This window comes from Scyliorhinus torazame, chromosome 1 (assembly GCF_047496885.1).
Source record: "Scyliorhinus torazame isolate Kashiwa2021f chromosome 1, sScyTor2.1, whole genome shotgun sequence".
Lineage (NCBI taxonomy): Eukaryota > Metazoa > Chordata > Chondrichthyes > Carcharhiniformes > Scyliorhinidae > Scyliorhinus > Scyliorhinus torazame.
In genome coordinates this window covers 60,449,634-60,470,572 of record NC_092707.1, presented here as the reverse complement: position 1 = coordinate 60,470,572, position 20,939 = coordinate 60,449,634, and the positions used below count along the sequence as shown (strand labels likewise).

Genomic DNA, 20,939 nt, shown 5'->3' with positions numbered 1-20,939 from the left:
ATCCCTGCAGTGGAGAGGGAAAGGCGGGAAGAGTTGGAATCACCATTGGTCCTAGAGGAGATTAGAAAATGCATTGGGTTGATGCAGTCGGGTAAAGCTCCTGGCCCTGATGGCTTCCCCATTGAGTTTTATAAGAGGTTTGCGGAACAATTGCCCCCTCTCATTTTAGACATGTTTAATAACTCCTTGTCCCGGGGTTCGTTACCCATTACACTTATGGAGGCCTCTATTTCCCTGATCCTGAAGAAGGACATGAACCCTATGGAATGTGGGACAGATTGACCATTCTACTTTTAAATGGGGGTGCTAAGTTACTCACAAAGATGCTGGCACTGCGTTTAGAGTCTTGCCTCCCGTGGGTGATCTCGGAGGACCAGGCAGGGTTTGTCAAGGGTTGGCAATTGTCAACCAATATACGTTAGCTGTTAAATGTCGTTCTCTCCTCCTCTTCAGTGCCCGAACTGGAGGTGATTGTTTCCCTAGACACGGAGAAGGCATTGGATAGGGTGGAGAGATTCTTGGGAGGTTTGGATTTGGGCAAAAGTTTGTATCCTGGGTTTGTTGACTGTATAGAGCCCCCACTACTTGTGTTTGCACAAATGCAGTGAACTCGGGCTACTTCCGCTGAATGGGGTCACGAGGCAGAGTTGCCCGCGCTCCTATTTACTTAGCAATAGAACCAGTAACCATTGTGCTGAGGTCTTCCAGTGGGTGGAGGGGAATAGATCGGGGAGGGGTGGAGCATTGGGTTTCTTTGTACACAGATGATCTGCTAGCTGGGTGGCTGGGTAATCCAAGATTGGGACTCATTTCATAAATTAAATTATACTAGTCTGGTTAATGGGGTCAAATCTGACTTACAGAAGTGGGATAACCTCCTTCTGACCTTGGCAGGCAGGGTCTAGACTATTAAGATGAATGTGCTTCAGAAATATTTATTTATTTTTCAGTGTCTCCCATTTTTTTCTCTGCAAGTCCTTCTTCATCAGAATTAACAAATTAATGTCCTCTTTCATTTGGGAGGGCAAGATCCCAAGGATTCGTAAGGCATTCCTCCAGAGGGATAGACAGTCAGGAGGTTTAGCTTCACCCAATTTACTATTTTATTATTGGGCAGCTAATATTGAGAAAGTACTACATTGGTTTAGTAATCCAGTTTCCATTTGGGAGCAAACGGACGTGAGTTCCTTTAAGGTTTCCATCCTCTGTGCCCTAGTAACTGCATCGTTGCTGTTTTCTCCGGCAAGATTTTCTTTTAACCCAGTGGTGGTGTCCACCCGAGTCCGGAAACAGTTCAGACAGCATTTTAAACTTAGCTCTGTGTCTTTGCTGGCCTCTGTCTGCAGTAATCACCCCTTTTTGCCAGGGGATCTTGCCATCCAGTTATAATATCAACTGGGATCGTAACAGGACTGAAGACTTGTGTTCCAGAACTTGCTGCGCACCTAGCCAAGCTGTTCCAGTACATCTACAGTACTGGTGCCCACTGGGCAATGTGGAAAATTGCCCAGATGTGTCCAGTACACAAAAACCACGACATATCCAACCTGCCAATTACTGTCCCATCAGTCTACTCTCGATCATCAGTAAAGTGATGGAATGGGTCATCAACAGGGCTATCAAGTGACACTCCCTTAGCAATAGCCTGCTCACTGAAGCTCAGTTTGGGTTCCACCACGGCCAGCCTGCTCCTGATCTCATTACAGCCTTAGTTCAAACAGGGAACTAAGGAGCTTAATTCCAGAGTTACGGTGAGAGTGACTGTTCGTGACAACAATTAACCAAGTGTGGCAGCAAGGAGCCCTTGCAAAACTGGGTCAATAGAAATTGGGGGAAAACCATGTGCTGGTTGGATTCATACTTGGCACAAAGGAAAATGGTTGTGGTGGTTTGAGGTCAATCATCTCCGCTTCAGGTCCTCGCTGCAAGAGTTCTGCTCAACCATCTTCAACTGCTTCCTCAATCGCTTCCCTTCCATCATTAAAACAGGAGTGAGGATCTTTGCTCATGAATTGCACAATGCTGGGCACCATTCGCGTCTCCTCAGACACTGAAGCAGTTGATGTCCAAATGTAGCAAGAACTGGACAATGTCAAGGCTTGGACTGACAAATGGCAAGTAACATTTACGCTGCACAAGTGCCAGGCAATGGTCATCCCCAGCAAGAGAGAATCAAACCGTTGCCCCATGTCATTCAATTGCATTATCATCCCTGAATCCTTCACTATCAGCATCCTGGGGGTTACCATTGACCAGAAACTAGCCACATAAATACTGTGACTATAAGAGCAGTTCAGACACTATGAATCCTGCAGCGTGTAACTTCCATCTGACTCCTCAAAGTCTGTCCACCATCTAAAAGGCATAAGTCAAGAGTGTGATGGAATACTCTCCATTTGTCTGGATGAATGTAGCTCCAACACTTAAGTTCCACACCATCCAGGACAAAACAACCCGCTTGGTTGACCCCCCCACCCACCACTGTCCCTCCCTCCCCCACTGGCAGACAGTCGCAGCTTTGTGTACCATCTGTAAGATGCACTGCAGGAACTCACCAACTCTCCATAAGCAGCACCTTCCAAACCTATGACTGCTACCATCTAGAATGGAATGACCAGCATACAAATGCGAACACCACCTGGAGGTACACTTCAAGTGACTTAACCATCCTGACTTGGAAATATATAATCGTTCCTTCACTGTCACTGGGTCAAAAACCAAGAACTCCCACCTTAACAGCATTGTGGGTGTACCTACACCACAGGGACTGCAGTGGCTCAAGAAAACAGCTCACTATCACCTTCTCAAGGGCAATTAGGAATGGGCAATAAATGTTGGCTCAGCCAGCAAAGGCCACATCCTGTAAATTAATTTTTTTAAATGATTTCTGGACCTGCAAATTTCAGCTCGCTTTGGCTGACATTTTCAATATTGAAAGCTGTTATTTTTTTAAAAGTCTTGGCCCATCTGAAACAGCCGATGGGCACCTCGTGTATGCGAGTTGCTCTCCGAACACCAGTGCAAAGTTCCTGGGCAAATGAACAAAGTTTGCCAGGTTTTGAACGTCTTATCTTTAAGTATCCCCTGTAAGCTGGTCAACAAACATCCACAAAACTTTAGCGTTGCTTTTCTGGGTCTGGAAGTAGCAGCAGTGCTCCTCCTGTCTGCACAGAAAAAGTGCATACTGCTTCCAGTCCAGCCTACATCTTCCCATTCCTCAAATTTGAGACTTGAAGTATGCCTCCTTTCACTGCTCATTTTCCAAAAATCTGCAAGGATCTACATCTGTCACCTATCTGTCCTTTCTATTAACCTGTCTGCGGTCTGCTCCATTCTTCCTCCCAATTTACCAGGTGCTGAACATGGCATCTTCAGGAGACTTCAATATGATTGCCCTTGTATCCAAATCAATCATGGAAAAGAAAAACCAAGGACAATGGGCGGGATCATCTCAACATTTGTCAGAGTGTCAGTTTCAGACTGAAAACCAGTGTGCATCTCTCAAGCTGCACAACCGAGTTTTCGTCCATATTTTCTGGCATTCTATGCACAGAGAATCTGGAGGTGAAGTTTGTGCCATCAATAAGGTGGGGCTGGGCCTGATAGAGCCAACAACACTGGCTCCACAGAGATCAAAGGGCGTCCTGATCTGTTCAGAAAATAACCCCCCTCACCTCCCCATGGACACAGAGGATCGGCCCCATAAGCATCGGGGCAATCCCCTCTCCCCGCCCTGCGCCCAACAAGCTCAACCCCCCCCCCCCCACATACACACACACATAAGCAGCCCCAATGGGATATACCAGACATACCAGAGGGCCTGCAGGTTGGAAATGCCAGGTGTCTCTTACCACCTGGGGGGCTATACTTGGTGTGCCCTCAGCGTGATAATCACGACTATTTTTTTGTTTTTGAAAACTAGTAGTGATTCACACGTACTGGGTGGGATTATACGTTGAGGGCTGATGTAGCAGCATCAATCCAGCTAATTATATTATAATGTATACAAATCAGGGTCGTGCCTTTCCTAGGTGTGAACCTGTTCGTGTCTTCTGAGGAGGGTTGGAAAGGCCCCAAACAGAAATTTCGCCAGTGCAAATCCCCCGTTTTCGGCCTTTCGTGAGATTTTGTGACCATTATGGGATTGCACCCGCGGTGGCTATTAAATGGTGGCCAATGAACCGATTCCTGGGTAAAACCACTGGTTACATCTGCCCTTGAAATAAAATGATTTAATCCTTTTGGTTTTCTGACCACTTCCAATTCCTTTAACCACTTAACAATAAGTACCACATTTGAATTTCTTCTATTGTACCGTGGGAACTTCTATACAACATCTGTCTGATTCTCTTACTTACAAATACAGTTATCTCCAAAATTAATTTCATCTAGACAACGCCAACCCAACCTAACCTTTTCTGATCCATGTTGACTTGTTAACTGTCCTGGGTTAACACCAGCTTTTAGGCATGCACTAATTGAGTCGATTTCGGCGGGAGAACAGCTGGTGAGTCAGTTTCAGCGGGAGCAGTACGGAAGTGGCTGCTGGGAGGTAAGTCTGTCCTTTAAAAGCACTTGTCTTTGCAGGGGCAGGCCAGTCGATTTCGGCGGGAGAACAGCTGGTGAGTCAATTTCAGCAGGAGCTGAGAATTATTTTTTTTTTAAAATTAGTGTTTTAGGCGGGAACAGGCAGTCGACCCGCGGACGTCTGGGAAGACCCTCACCAATAAATTCTGGTGGAGAGGAAACCCGAGACACTACACGTGTAGTGTCTCCCACCCGCCCTCCTCCTCTAACCTAATAATAAAACCCATTGGTCTGAGGTAAGTACCATATTTTATTATATTATTATTATTTTTTATAAAAAAATTAATTTAGTTGTTAGCCAGATCTTGGTAGAAAGTTAGAGGAATGGCAGGGAAGGGAGTGCAATGTTCCTCCTGCAGGATGTTTGAGGTGAGGGATGCAGTTAGTGTCCGTGCTGATTTTACCTGCAGGAAGTGCTGCCATCTCCAGCTCCTCCAAGACCGAGTTAGGGAACTGGAGCTGGAGTTGGAAGAACTTCGGATCATTCGGGAGGCAGAAGGGGTCATAGATAGCAGCTTCAGGGAATTAGTTACACCAAAGATTGGAAATAGGTGGGTAACTGTAAGAGGGACTGGGAAAAAGCAGTCGGTGCAGGGATCCCCTGCGGTCGTTCCCCTGAGAAACAAGTATACCGCTTTGGATACTTGTGGGGGGGATGACTTACCGGGGTAAGCCATGGGGTACGGTCCTCTGGCACGGAGTCTGTCCCTGTTGCTCAGAAGGGAAGGGGGGAGAAGAGCAGAGCATTAGTAATTGGGGACTCTATAGTCAGGGGCACAGATAGGAGATTTTGTGGGAGCGTGAGAGACTCGCGTTTGGTATGTTGCCTCCCAGGTGCAAGGGTACGTGATGTCTCGGATCGTGTTTTCCGGGTCCTTAGGGGAGAGGGGGAGCAGCCCCAAGTCGTGGTCCACATTGGCACTAACGACATAGGTAGGAAAGGGGACAAGGATGTCAGGCAGGCTTTCAGGGAGCTAGGATGGAAGCTCAGAACTAGAACAAACAGAGTTGTTATCTCTGGGTTGTTGCCCGTGCCACGTGATAGTGAGATGAGGAATAGGGAGAGAGAGCATTTAAACACGTGGCTACAGGGATGGTGCAGGCGGGAGGGATTCAGATTTCTGGATAACTGGGGCTCTTTCTGGGGAAGGTGGGACCTCTACAGACAGGATGGTCTACATCTGAACCTGAGGGGCACAAATATCCTGGGGGGGAGATTTGTTAGTGCTCTTTGGGGGGGGTTTAAACTAATGCAGCAGGGGCATGGGAACCTGGATTGTAGTTTTAGGGTAAGGGAGAATGAGAGTATAGAGGTCAGGAGCACAGATTTGACGTCGCAGGAGGGGGCCAGTGTTCAGGTAGGTGGTTTGAAGTGTGTCTACTTCAATGCCAGGAGTATACGAAACAAGGTAGGGGAACTGGCAGCATGGGTTGGTACCTGGGACTTCGATGTTGTGGCCATTTCGGAGACATGGATAGAGCAGGGACAGGAATGGATGTTGCAGGTTCCGGGGTTTAGGTGTTTTAGTAAGCTCCGAGAAGGAGGCAAAAGAGGGGGAGGTGTGGCGCTGCTAGTCAAGAGCAGTATTACGGTGGCGGAGAGGATGCTAGATGGGGACTCTTCTTCCGAGGTAGTATGGGCTGAAGTTAGAAACAGGAAAGGAGAGGTCACCCTGTTGGGAGTTTTTTATAGGCCTCCTAATAGTTCTAGGGATGTAGAGGAAAGGATGGCGAAGATGATTCTGGATAAGAGCGAAAGTAACAGGGTAGTTATTATGGGAGACTTTAACTTTCCAAATATTGACTGGAAAAGATATAGTTCGAGTACAATAGATGGGTCGTTTTTTGTACAGTGTGTGCAGGAGGGTTTCCTGAAACAATATGTTGACAGGCCAACAAGAGGCGAGGCCACGTTGGATTTGGTTTTGGGTAATGAACCAGGCCAGGTGTTGGATTTGGAGGTAGGAGAGCACTTTGGGGACAGTGACCACAATTCGGTGACGTTTACGTTAATGATGGAAAGGGATAAGTATACACCGCAGGGCAAGAGTTATAGCTGGGGGAAGGGCAATTATGATGCCATTAGACGTGACTTGGGGGGGATAAGGTGGAGAAGTAGGCTGCAAGTGTTGGGCACACTGGATAAGTGGGGCTTGTTCAAGGATCAGCTACTGCGTGTTCTTGATAAGTATGTACCGGTCAGGCAGGGAGGAAGGCGTCGAGCGAGGGAACCGTGGTTTACCAAGGAAGTGGAATCTCTTGTTAAGAGGAAGAAGGAGGCCTGTGTGAAGTTTCAGTTGGGGCGATGGATAGTTACAAGGTAGCGAGGAAGGATCTAAAGAGAGAGCTAAGACGAGCAAGGAGGGGACATGAGAAGTATTTGGCAGGAAGGATCCAGGAAAACCCAAATGCTTTCTATAGGTATGTCAGGAATAAGCGAATGACTAGGGAAAGAGTAGGACCAGTCAAGGACAGGGATGGGAAATTGTGTGTGGAGTCTGAAGAGATAGGCGAGATACTAAATGAATATTTTTCGTCAGTATTCACTCAGGAAAAAGATAATGTTGTGGAGGAGAATGCTGAGCCCCAGGCTAATAGAATAGATGGCATTGAGGTACGTAGGGAAGAGGTGTTGGCAATTCTGGACAGGCTGAAAATAGATAAGTCCCCGGGACCTGATGGGATTTATCCTAGGATTCTCTGGGAGGCCAGGGAAGAGATTGCTGGACCTTTGGCTTTGATTTTTATGTCATCATTGGCTACAGGAATAGTGCCAGAGGACTGGAGGACAGCAAATGTGGTCCCTTTGTTCAAAAAGGGGAGCAGAGACAACCCCGGCAACTATAGACCGGTGAGCCTCACGTCTGTAGTGGGTAAAGTCTTGGAGGGGATTATAAGAGACAAGATTTATAATCATCTAGATAGGAATAATATGATCAGGAATAGTCAGCATGGCTTTGTGAAGGGTAGGGCATGCCTCACAAACCTTATCGAGTTCTTTGAGAAGGTGACTGAACAGGTAGATGAGGGTAGAGCAGTTGATGTGGTGTATATGGATTTCAGCAAAGCGTTTGATAAGATTCCCCACGGTAGGCTATTGCAGAAAATACGGAGGCTGGGGATTGAGGGTGATTTAGAGATGTGGATCAGAAATTGGCTAGCTGAAAGAAGACAGAGGGTGGTGGTTGATGGGAAATGTTCAGAATGGAGTACAGTCACAAGTGGAGTACCACAAGGATCTGTTCTGGGGCCGTTGCTGTTTGTCATTTTTATCAATGACCTAGAGGAAGGCGCAGAAGGGTGGGTGAGTAAATTTGCAGACGATACTAAAGTCGGTGGTGTTGTCGATAGTGTGGAAGGATGTAGCAGGTTACAGGGATATAGATAAGCTGCAGAGCTGGGCTGAGAGGTGGCAAATGGAGTTTAATGTAGAGAAGTGTGAGTGATTCACTTTGGAAGGAATAACAGGAATGCGGAATATTTGGCTAATGGTAAAGTTCTTGGAAGTGTGGATGAGCAGAGGGATCTAGGTGTCCATGTACATAGATCCCTGAAAGTTGCCACCCAGGTTGATAGGGTTGTGAAGAAGGCCTATGGAGTGTTGGTCTTTATTGGTAGAGGGATTGAGTTCCGGAGTCGGGAGGTCATGTTGCAGCTGTACAGAACTCTGGTACGGCCGCATTTGGAGTATTGCGTACAGTTCTGGTCACCGCATTATAGGAAGGACGTGGAGGCTTTGGAGCGGGTGCAGAGGAGATTTACCAGGATGTTGCCTGGTATGGAGGGAAAATCTTATGAGGAAAGGCTGATGGACTTGAGGTTGTTTTCGTTGGAGAGAAGAAGGTTAAGAGGAGACTTAATAGAGGCATACAAAATGATCAGGGGGTTGGATAGGGTGGACAGTGAGAGCCTTCTCCCGCGGATGGAAATGGCTGGCACGAGGGGACATAACTTTAAACTGAGGGGTAATAGATATAGGACAGAGGTCAGAGGTAGGTTCTTTACGCAAAGAGTAGTGAGGCCGTGGAATGCCCTACCTGCTACAGTAGTGAACTCGCCAACATTGAGGGCATTTAAAAGTTTATTGGATAAACATATGGATGATAATGGCATAGTGTAGGTTAGATGGCTTTTGTTTCGGTGCAACATCGTGGGCCGAAGGGGCTGTACTGCGCTGTATTGTTCTATGTTCTATGTTCTAATTTGCCCCATATTATGTCTCTAGAAGTTTACTGAAAGCAAAGCCAACATTAATTTACTTGGAATTTCCAGGTTTAACCTTTCCCCTTTCTTGAATCAGAGCATAACATTTGCAACCTCTAGTCCACTGGCGAATTCCAATTTTCGACCCCCCCCCAATCTCATTCAGTGTTCTGGGATGCATGCCATCTGAAGCTTGCGGTTTTCATTTTTGGTACAGTAACTTTTGCACAAGTCTATTTTTTAATCTTTAACTGAAACAGTTGCTCATCCCAATCTTCGGTTCTGCTCCCACCTTCGCCAGATGCAAATAATTATTTGACGTTTGTTTTTAATTATGGCCCATTGCATGAGCAGTCTTGGTCAACTAAACCATGCTTCAATGTGTAGGACAGAAAATCAGGAACTATACCTGAAATGGTTTTTATATTGCATCTACTTCCTTCGTGGTTAACTGTTATTTCTCATTTTCAATGGAAGTTCAGCAGGTTACTTCAATCTTTTTTTTTTAAACAGATCAATGCCCACAACAAGATGCAGGAGGGGGGGAACCACCAGCAGCAGAGGAAGAAGAAAAGAAGAAACAAAGACGAGGTTACTGTGTCTTTATTTTAAATTATCAGAATTTTAAAAGCAGCTTGATTTCTGGGAACCAACTAGCGCTAACAGTCCATCATCTTCATTCGCCATGAAAGTGCACTTGCCTTTCAAATATATCTGCAAGTCTCTAAATTAACTAAGTACCCGTCTCACTAGCTTGGATTTCAGCAAGGTTTGGCTCATTAAATAATGCCAGTAATGGTTTCTGGGTGAGTTGGACATTTTAAAACTTGTAACAGTTGCTTCACAGCTCCAGGATCCCAGGTTCGATTCCCGGCTTGGGTCACTGTCTGTGCGGAATCTGCATGTTCTCCCCGCGTCTGCGTGGGTTTCCTCCAGGTGCTCCAGTTTCCTCCCACAGTCCAAAGGGGCTGTTTAGCACAGGGCTATGTCGCTGGCTTTGAAAGCAGGCCAAGGCAGGCCAGCAGCACGGTTCAATTCCCGTACCAGCCTCCCCGAACAGGCGCCGGAATGTGGCGACTAGGGGCTTTTCACAGTAACTTCATTTGAAGCCGACTGTGACAATAAGCGATTTTCATTTTCATTTCATTTCAAGAAGTGCAGATTAGGTGGATTTGCAATGCTAAATTGCCCTTGGTGTCCAAAAAGATTAGGTGGGGTTACTAGGTTTCGGGGATAGTTTGGAGGTGTGAGCTTGAATGGGATGCTGTTTCCAAGGACCAGTGCAGACTCGGGCCGAATGGCCTCCTTCTGCACTGTAAATTCTATGTCTAACATGCTTCCTGATATAGAAAATCATTTTACAGAATTTGTTAGTAATTTGATACATTTACTGAATTTATTTGTAATAATCCACCCAGAAATACTTAAAATGAAAATATATATATATTCTTCCATGTTTGTAGATTAACTAACATGTTCCATAAAGTACCCCTACAATATATTAACTTAAAGCTTCTTTGCACTATCCAGAGTGGAGCTCTCAGGCTCTACTCCCACAACCCAGACATTTTCCATTTCTTCTTCCACTTTAGTAGCACCAATCTAACTGAGAATGTCAAGGTTCCAGAGAGGCCCTGAGAATTTCGGGAACCAGGAAGCCATCCACTAACTGGTGCAAATAATAACCAGCTGATTATTTCCACATTAAACATACTTGCATTAATGTCAAAACTACCTTTTTCTGCAGCTGCTTTGGTTTCCTGTTTCATACTACTGCTAAAGTGTTAACCCTTTGGAGACTGCAGCAACATCTCTGCAGTGCAAAACTCAAAAAGAGAAATTTTGAACCAAATGTTCTCAGTTTCCACACACTTATTTCATACTAATTTTTCCCCTAAAGGTGTTGACTCCTCAAATGAGATATGATTCCAAAAATGGGCAATTTACTGGGGATAGGCTGAGTGACCATTATTCATATGGGTAGCATGGTAGCACAAGTGGCTTCACAGCGCCAGGGTCCCAGGTTCGATTCCCCGCTGGGTCACTGTGCGGAGTCTGCACGTTCTCCCTATGTCTGCGTGGTTTCCTCCGGGTGCTCCGGTTTCCTCCCACAGTTCAAAGACGTGCAACTTGGGTGGATTGGCCATGATAAATTGCCCTTAGTGACCAAAAAGGTTAGGCGGGGTTATTGGGTTACGGGGATAGGGTGACAGTGGCCCAGCAACAAGTCTTTTCTCTTTGTAACACATTTGAGACTGCACAATAACAAATCATGTGAATGGATGATAAATTATTTTCACAGCATTGCTTGCGTGTCAAGCTCCTGTCTTACATATGATGTGTGTGCAATGTGATTCACCCAGGAAAGTAGTGGGAGTGATTCACCCAGGATTTATAACCTTTTAAATGTAGAATATAATTCCATACGTATTTGTGATCGTCTGAAGAATATGCCTAAGACTTTCTTTGTATCTTTGTTAAATTACTCTGCATGACCTATCCATGTAAAACAAGAACAGATCGAGGAATTGTTTCCTATTTTGGCAATCATGTTCTAAATAAATGTGTTTTTTTCAGGTGGAAGAGGTATAATTAAACAAAAAAAGAAGACAGCACCCCAAAAGGTTACGATAGCCAAAATTCCAAGAGCAAAAAAGAAATATGTAACAAGAGTATGTGGTCTTGCAACTTTTGGCAAGTATTTACTGTTGCTTTATTTTAGTGTCGTTTTCTTTTCTTGCATTATGGAGAGCATGAAAAATTTTGAATTGTCATACTCCACACATAGAATTATTTTTGAGTTACTATCGTTTGTTTTTCCCGGTCTATAATTCGCAGCCATTGAATTGAGGTGGACTTTCAATGAAACACACTGCTGCAGTGCGGGAAAGCGGGAGGGCAAATATGAGGAGGTGACTGTTGTGATAGAAACACCAATCAGAACCTCAGTAGCTCTAAATTTGCTGATGAGCTCATTCGAATTTCTTGAGCACAACAGCAGGCAACAGAATAACTTCAGGCTCTGATTGGTGAATTCGCCTTTCGCATGGGAAACAGTTTGCCAGATGTTGAGAGGTGGTGGAGATTTGGAGCAGGTCAGACACAGATCTCATGAACTGGTGTGAAGTTTCTGAGCTTTCATGAAGGTGCAAAGCAGCAGCCAGTTTTCTGGCATTCGATCTGGCGGGCAGCCTGAGGCAAAAGTGAGGTTGCCGACATAACATCGAGGTGCGCACCAGCGAAGCCTTCAGCAAGGTGAGAAGGAGGCACTGGCCATCAGCCGTCCAGGCCAGGGCCGAGGAGGGCGGGTGGGCAACTAACCAAAAAGAACAGAGGCCACCAGGCCAGATAGCCAGCAGCCAGCCAGGAGCACACACACGTGTCCATGCTTGAGGCCCTACCACCTGGGCAAGAGCCGAGAGGTGAGCAGAGCAGCAGGCGGGAAATGTGAAGAAGGCCAACCAAGCGCTGGCATCGTGTCTCAGGAAACCGGAGGGCAGAGGCCATTAGGGTAGGGCTCAACCCCATTGGGGGCAGGCTGACACATCACCTCGGAGCGGGGTGTGATGTGGGGTGCCCGCAAAGAGGAAGAGCGCGGGGCCCTCAAAAGTGTAAGCCCGCCTCTGCCAATGAACGAGGCAGCTTATAAAAGTTTAATATGGAAAGTACAAGCTGTCTCAGAGCTGAATTAACTGACCATCTAAAATCGATGCCCCTGAAATATTGTTCTATATGTGGTTGATATCAGTGCTGATGGATCTCTTTTGTATAAACAGAGATAGAGCTAAAAGAAGCACAGAGATTCTTTGCTCAGAAGTTTTCCTGTGGCGCATCAGTTACAGGAGAAGATGAAATCACAATTCAAGGTGACGTTACAGACGATATTATGGATGTTATTCAAGAGAAATGGCCAGAGGTAAGACTACATTAGGGTTAGGGTACTTCCCCAGTTTGTGTTGTTTGATTAATTAATGCCTGCCAGTCTCAGGATGACACACTCTGAATGTGTGAAGTGCAGAAGAATTTCATAGCATGCTTCACTAAGGCTACAATTAGGAAGCCTATCTTTCTGTAAGACTTTGGTGCTTGTTTTCCCAAATGACTCTACGCAGGTATATCAAATATAGGAGGGAAAATTTAAAGTAAAAACGATTGGCTGTTAAACCTACCTTAGGGGAAAAAGGCCATGACACTACTTTTGGCTTATGCTAAGTAATTACTAATTATTTACAGAAAATGTATTTATTTTTGTCAGTACAGATTATTGAATTTGTTTTTCCAAATGCAAACCTGGAAAATGAATTTTGTTATTTTGAGGAAATTATTTTCAACTTTATTTAACTTCAGAGGATCTAGCTCTGAGGAAGAAAGACATAAGCCGGAGTTCTCTCGGCGTTCGCTGAGGGTGGGATTCCCTGGACCCTCCGGCAGCGGACTCCTGGCACGATTCCGGGAGGCATGGGGTGACTTCAGTGGGAATTCCCATTGACAGCGGCAGGAGCAGAGAATCCCACTGCTAGCGAACTACCTCCCGCCGCCGAGAAACACACGGCTGGCTAGTCCTGCCCACAATCTTCAAAGACCTGAAAACTGGCTCACATAAGTGACGCAGGAAGGCCAAGCAATTGTACCTTGTGTCCGGAAAGTGATATATTTAACTATACAAAAGCAAAATACTGCGGATGCTGGAAATCTGACATAAAAACAGAAAGTATTGGAGATACTGAGGCGTTAGCAGAATCTGTCACAAAAACGGATTGTGGATGAAAAAAGCAGCATTAAAGACGCTGTTCCTCTGCCATAGTATTCCGGACTTAGTCTGAAAAACATGAAGGGCGGTTCCCACAACGCCAGAGGCCACCCCACGAGCCACTTAGTGCCTCAAAAATGAGAGGCGCCATTTTTAAAGCTGCCTCAGTGTGCAATAGTTCAGTTGGAACTCTCCAGCACTGCCCAGGGAGGGGCAGGGGGCAATGCTGGTGTGTGACCCTCACACCAACATGAACAAACTTTGTTGGAGGTGGGGTGATTCGGGCATAGAGGCCTGATAATGATGTATTCAAATAATGTTCCCGACGTTGAACATCAGGAAATGCACCCCATCACTTTCTAGGGGAGGGGACAATCCGCCGTGAAACACAATTTGGGTTTCTTCTTGGATTTTCTTCACAAAGTTCACGTTTAGGCCTGTGACCTTTCACCAGAACTGAATAAAGTTGGATGAGAAAAGTTAAACCATCTCGAGGGTAATTAGGGGTGAACAATAAATACTGGCTTACCCAGTAACACTCACATCCTGTAAAAAGTAAAATTTTAAAAACCTGAGTATTTTCAACATTTTTATATTTAAATCTACATCGTTATCCTTTAGCAGGATAATGTTGTTGAAAAGCAAACTACTGCATATGCTAGAAACCTATAGGAGACTAAGAAATTGGGACAATGAAATAATTTCCTCACAAGGAGCAGGGTGGAAAAAAGTGTAATCAAGGTGCTGTTGTCCATTGGACTTATAATAGCTATTAATTAACAGTCAATCTCCAGAGATAGCAGTGGAGCAATGGAAGGGAATAGTAAGAGACGAGCTACATTAAGGTGAGAGAATATTGGAAATTGGAAGCGAGGTTGATGATTTTTTTTCAGTTTTGGATGAGTGTAAGAAGCTGCACTGATTAATCAGCAAGTTCCTCGTGAAAATATCAAGAGAGGCTGGAGGAAAGTGTCCAGGTGGAACAACATTCTGAAGAAGGGAGAAAGGACAGGGATTAGAGGATATCTTGGTCAAAGACGTGGGCACAGAGACAAAGCTCAGCATCGTACCCAGTTCAAAATTCATTGAGGTTAGGCTCAAAAAACCAGGGATGAAGCTGAGGTTTTATTAGAACAAGGGCAGCACGACAGAAAACCTGCTAGTATAAGGATTGAAAGTGATTTGTTGTCTTGGATCATCAAACTTGTTCTCGATAATAATAACTCATCAATTGAGTCTATAAGATTGAAAAGTCATCAGAGTCCCCAGATGACCATAGGCTGCTTTCCACTTTGAGGGGGGAGAGCTGACTGGTGGTGATTTAACCTGAGGGTCACCACACCTCCGGCAAGGGGCAAAGTTGAGAAGGCGGGGCCGTCATGAACCACCTCAGCCGGTACGGGAATTGAACCTGCGCTGCTGGCCACGCTCTGCATCACAAACTAGCTGTCTAGACAATTGAGCTAATTGAATGTTTAGCAGTCGCTAAGGATACCCGATAACATTGCAGAAATATTTTTTTCTTGTTTTTTCTCTTCCCCACATGAAGAATAACTGACTATAGAGCTGTTACTTAATCAATTTTCTTCTCATTTAAATAGCTTCAATTTATTAATATTATTATTCTTGCAGGTGGATGATGACTCCATTGAAGATCTCGGAGAAGTGAAGAAGTGACCTAGTAGACTGCACTTTTATTGTTCAATTCAACTGGCAAAATAAATTTGGCCAAACAATAAAAAGGCTTTTTATTACAGACGCCCTCTCTAGTGAAACATCCTCAATGGATTTGAGGCTATTTTCTTGTACTTTGGTTGCCAAAGCTCCTGTGACATTTCTGGATTATGTTTTAAGAAAAACATTGTGTGCACTAAAGAGATCCCTAGTTTAATAAAATATCTGTTTTGATCTCTTGTGGATCATTATATTTGTGATTTGGTTTTTTTTAATGTATTTTATTCCAAACTTATTCAACAAAATACAAAAACAAATAATCCAGGGAACACACTCCCCAACTCACAGTTTTACAGTCTGTACAGGTTTTTCCCCTTTTTCACCCAGCCCTCCCTGCGACAACTACTCCTCGAACATGGCCACAAACAGTCCCCACCGTGCTTCAATGCCCTCCGCTGAACTCCTCAATTCAAACTTAATTTTCTCCAACTAACTGGAGGAAGTCGTATAGGTCCCTAGCCAGGCCGCCACCGCCGGCAGTGTAGTCAATTGCCATTCCACCAAAATTCTTTGCTGGGCAACCAGAGAGGCGAAGGCCACCACATCGGCCTTCCACCCCTCCATCAGCTCCGACTTTTCCGATATCCCCAAAATCAGCATCTTCGGGTCCAGCCCGACCTCAACCCCCACAATCTATACTAGCGTCCCGAACACTCCTGCCTAGTATCTCTCTAACATCTCACACCCCCAAAACATATGTGCGTGGTTTGCTGGTCCTCGCCCACACTTCTCCGTTTCGTCTGCCACTCCCTGAAAGAACTCACTCATTCTCGCCCGAGTCATGTGCACCCTGTGTACCACCTTCAACTGTATCAAACTCATCCTCGCACACGAGGAAGTTAAATTCACCCTTCGCAGTGCCTCCCTCCACAATCCCCGATCTATATCCCTTCCCCCAACTACTACTACCATTTGTCCTAGATCCTCACCACTTGCGTAACCCCCTGCTCTCCCAGCCACCTGTCCCCAATGCTACTCTCCCACGTCCAGAAGCAGCAACCATTCCAAAAGAGCATATTTTGACAGCCTAGGAAACCCTTTCCACACCTTCCGTGCAAAGTCCCCTACTTGTAAATACCTAAATTCACTTTGCTTCGTGAGCTCTATCCTCTCCCTAAGTGTGCACATCACCAAAGACATGTCCTGGTCCACCCACTTCGACGCTACTTCAAGAAAGCACAACAGGGCCTTCCTCCGGGAACTAAGGAAATTCGGCATGTCCGCATTGACTGTTACCAACTTTTACAGATGCACCATAGAAAGCATCCTATCTGGCTGCGTCACAGCCTGGTATGGCAGCTGCTCGGCCCAAGACCGCAAGAAACTTCAGAGGGTCGTGAACACAGCCCAGTCCATCACACGAACCTGCTCCCATCCACTGACTCTACACCTCCCGCTGCCTGGGAAAAGCGAGCTGCATAATCAAAGACCCCTCCCACCCACCTTGCTCACTCTTCCAAATTCTTCCATCGGGCAAGAAATACAAACGTCTGAGAACACGCATAAACAGATTCTAAACAGCTTCTTCGCCGCTGTTACCAGACTCCTAAATGACCCTCTTATGGACTGACCCGATTCATACTACACTCCTGTATGCTTTACCCAATGCCGATGTCTATGTATTTACATTGTGCGCCTTATGTTGCCCTATTATGTGTTTTCATGTACTAAATAAGACCATAAGACATAGGAGCAGAATTAGGCCACTCTGTTTTAAAGGATCGTCCCTTCAGTCCGAGATTGTATCTTCTGGTTCTTGTTTTTCATACAAGTGGAAACGTTGTCTCCACGTCCACTATCCAGGCCTCGGAATATCCTGTAAGTTTCAATAAGATCCTCATCCTTCTAAACTCCAATGAGTACAAACCCAGAGTCCTCAACCATTCCTCATACGAAGAAGAAATGATCTGTTTGAGCTGCTCGCAGGAAAATACTTTCCACTGTACCTCGGTACACGTGACAATAAACAAATTCACACCAATCCCGTATCTCTGCTAGGCTTACGAACCTATCTTCCAGATACAAATCCCTCGCCCTCACCAGTCCAACTTCTCTCCACCTCTGGCACTTACCATCCACCTCCTCTGTCTTAAACCCATGGTTCTCACACAGTGGTGTTAACACCGACAGCCCCTCCATCCTAAAATGTCTCAGCTGGTTCCACACCTTTATTGCGGACTGCACAACTGGGCTCTCAGTATATCCCCTCGGTGCCAGCGGCATCGCCACCGTCGCCATGGCCTTCCGGCTTGACCCCCTACAGGACTCTTCCTCCATTCTAACCCCTCGCCCACCCTCTCCCTTTCTCCACATTCGCTGCCCAATAGTAGTGCAGCAGGTTCGGTAACGCTAACTCCCCATTTCTGTCTCTGCAAAAGGTCCCCCTGCACCTTAGGCACCTTCCCCACTCATACAAACCTGAAATGACTCCAACTTCCGAAAAAAAGGCCTTTGGAATGAAAATCTGGAGCGTCTGGAATATAATAGAAACCTTGGCAAAGACTTAGGATGCATCGGATGGGGAGGAAAACTGCAGGGGGTGGGCACAATGGAAATGTGGAGCTTGTTCAAGGAATAGCTACTGCGTGACCTTGATAAGTATGTACCTGTCAGGCATGGAGGAAGTGGTCGAGCAAGGGAATCGTGGTTTACTAAAACAGCCGCAACACTTGTCAAGAGGAAGAAGGAGGCTTATGTAATGATGAGACATGAAGGTTCAGTTAGGGCGCTCGAGAGTTACAAGTTAGCTAGGAAGGACCTAAAGAGAGAGCTAAGAAGAGCCAGGAGGGGACATGAGAAGTCTTTGGCAGGTAGGATCAAGGATAACCCCAAGGCTTTTTATAGATATGTCAGGAATAAACAAATGACTAGGGTAAGAGTAGGGCCAGTCAAGGACAGTAGTGGGAAGTTGTGCTTGGAGTCCGAGGAGATCAGAGAGGTGCTAAATGAATATTTTGCATCTATTCACACAGGAAAAAGACAATGTTGTCGAGGAGAATACTGAGATTCAGGCGACTAGAAGGGTTTGAGGTTCATAAGGAGGAGGTGTTAGCAATTCTGGAAAGTGTGAAAATGGATCAGTCTGGGCCGGATGGGATTTATCCTAGGATTCTCTGCGAAGCTAGGGAGGAGATTGCTGAGCCTTTGGCTTTGATCTTTAAGTCATCTTTGTCTACAGGAATAGTGCCAGAAGACTGGAGGATAGCAAATGTTGTCCCCTTGTTCAAGAAGGGGAGTAGAGACAACCCAGGTAACTATAGACCAGTGAGCCTTACTTCTGTTGTGGGCAAAATCTTGGAAAGGTTTATAAGAGATGGGATGTATAATCACCTAGAAAGGAATAATTTGATTAGAGATAGTCAACACGGTTTTGTGAAGGGGAGGTCGTGCCTCACAAACCTTATTGAGTTCTTTGAGAAGGTGACCAAACAGGTGGATGAGGGTAAAGCAGTAGATGTGGTGTATATGGATTTCAGTAAAGCGTTTGATAAGGTTCCCCACGGTAGGCTACTACAGAAAATACGTAGGAATAGGGCAAGGGATTGGGCCTAGGTGGGGTGGTCTTGCGAAAGGCCGATGCAGACTCGATGGGCCAAATGGCCTCCTTCTGCAGTGTAGGGATTCTTTGATCAAGGGATCAAAGGATATGGGGGAAGGTGGGAAGAGGCTATTGAGTTGGATGATCAGCCATGACCATAATGAATGTCAGAGCAGGCCCGAAGGGCAGAATGGCCTATGCCTGTACCTATTTTATATGTTTCTACGTTAATCTTAAAATTTTAATCTACTTGTGTTGTTAAGCAACCACGGTCAACATGGAGGAAGTAGAGAGTTTGGTATTCAAATTTGCAGAGACTAAGTTGGGAGACACAGTAAACAATTGTAAAGAAAAAGTGGAAGTTGCAAAAGGAAATGAATAACCGAGTGAGCAAGACTAACGGAAATCAGTCAGTGTGAGATCGGTGACTTTGATCCAAGAATAACTAATTCTAAGTAATGCGAAACGAGGAATTGTAGATCAGCAAAGCGATTTGAGTTTTCGTGTAAAGAAATGACTGAAAGCTCGAGGGCAGGCACCAAATTATGGAATTTTGATCTTTATCTGAAGGGTGTTGAATACAAAGATGATAGAATGGTCCTTCAGTCAGATTCAATCAGACTTATTGCATTCAGTTCAGGGCACCAGAGCTCAGAGACATAGGCCTTGATTCTCATCCTGCTCCCAGCTCGACCGCCCGCCTTGGGAGAAAATGCCAGCAAGGATGGGATTTTCATTACTGGGGGAGAGAGGGTGGTGGGGCAGACTAGTGTTGGGCGGGTCATAGATAAGCTGCAGCGCTGGGCTGAGAGGTGGCAAATGGAGTTTAATGCAGAAAAGTGTGAGGTGATTCATTTTGGAAGGAATAACAGGAAGACAGAGTACTGGGCTAATGGTAAGATTCTTGGCAGTGTGGATGAGCAGAGAGATCACGGTGTCCATGTACATAGATCCCTGAAAGTTGCCACCCAGGTTGAGAGGGTTGTTAAGAAGGTGTACGGTGTGTAAGTTTTTATTGGTAGAGGGATTGAGTTTCGGAGCCATGAGGTCATGTTGCAGCTGTACAAAACTGGTGTGGCCGCATTTGGAGTATTGCGTGCAATTCTGGTCGCCGCATTATAGGAAGGATGTGAAAGCATTGGAAAGGGTGCAGAGGAGATTTACCAGAATGTTGCCTAGTATGGAGGGAAGATCTTATGAGGAAAGGCTGAGGGACTTGAGGCTGTTTTCGTTAGAGAGAAGAAGGTTAAGAGTGACTTAATTGAGGCATACAAGATGATCAGAGGATTGGATAGGGTGGACAGTGAGAGCCTTTTTCCTCGGATGGTGATGTCTAGCACGAGGGGACATAGCTTTAAATTGAGGGGAGATAGATATAAGACAGATGTCAGAGGTAGGTTCTTCACTCAGAGAGTAGTAAGGGTGTGGAATGCCCTGCCTGCAACAGTAGTGGACTCGCCAACACTAAGGGCATTTAAATGGTCATTGGTTAGACATATGGACAATAAGGTAATAGTGTAGATGTGCTTTAGATTGGTTTCACAGGTCGGCGCAACATTGAGGGCCGAAGGGCCTGTACTGCGCTGTAATGGTCTATGTTCTATGTTGGCAGGACATTCATTTTCACCACTTGAATCCTCCTCGCCAGCATCAGGCGGAGTGTATCCCACCTCCTAAAATCCACCTTTATCTTCTCCACCAACTTTGTTAAGTTCCACTTAATGCAATATCGTCCACTCCGCCGACACCTGGATCCCCAGATGCATAAATCTATCCCTGGCAACCCTAAATGGCAAACCCTCAAATTAGCTCCCTGACCCGACGGATTCACCGGAAACACCTCGGGCAGGATTCTCTCAGCCCGGGCCGGGCGCCGGTCCGCCGATTCTCCGGAGAGCGGAGAATTGGCGCCGGCGCGGCGCCGGTTGGGGGCCGCTCTACGCGGCCACCCCCCGGCGATTCTCTGCCCAGGGTGAGCTGAGTGGCCGTAAGAAAAATCCAAGTCCCACCGCCGCTGTCCACGTGTGGTCTTACCCGGCCGGACCTTGGCTTACATCCTTTCGGGGGCAGTCTGGAGGGGGAGGGCCTCCAGCCTGGCCCTCGAATGGGGCCAACCGATTGGCGGGC

General features: G+C 46.0%; 1 protein-coding gene across 4 annotated transcripts in view; it reads left to right on the top strand.

Annotated features, from left to right (window-relative positions):
* denr (density-regulated protein) overlaps positions 1 to 15,465 on the top strand; it is a 107,384-nt gene extending 91,919 nt beyond the window's left edge. For all 4 annotated transcript variants that reach the window (XM_072495715.1, XM_072495724.1, XM_072495697.1 and 1 more), the window contains 4 exons: positions 9,304 to 9,381; positions 11,368 to 11,484; positions 12,567 to 12,706; positions 15,173 to 15,465. In XM_072495715.1, coding sequence (XP_072351816.1) covers positions 9,304 to 9,381; positions 11,368 to 11,484; positions 12,567 to 12,706; positions 15,173 to 15,217 — 380 coding nt within the window. In that variant the 3' untranslated portion in view covers positions 15,218 to 15,465. The remainder of the gene's footprint in view (positions 1 to 9,303; positions 9,382 to 11,367; positions 11,485 to 12,566; positions 12,707 to 15,172) is intronic.
* Positions 15,466 to 20,939: the final 5,474 nt, after the last annotated feature.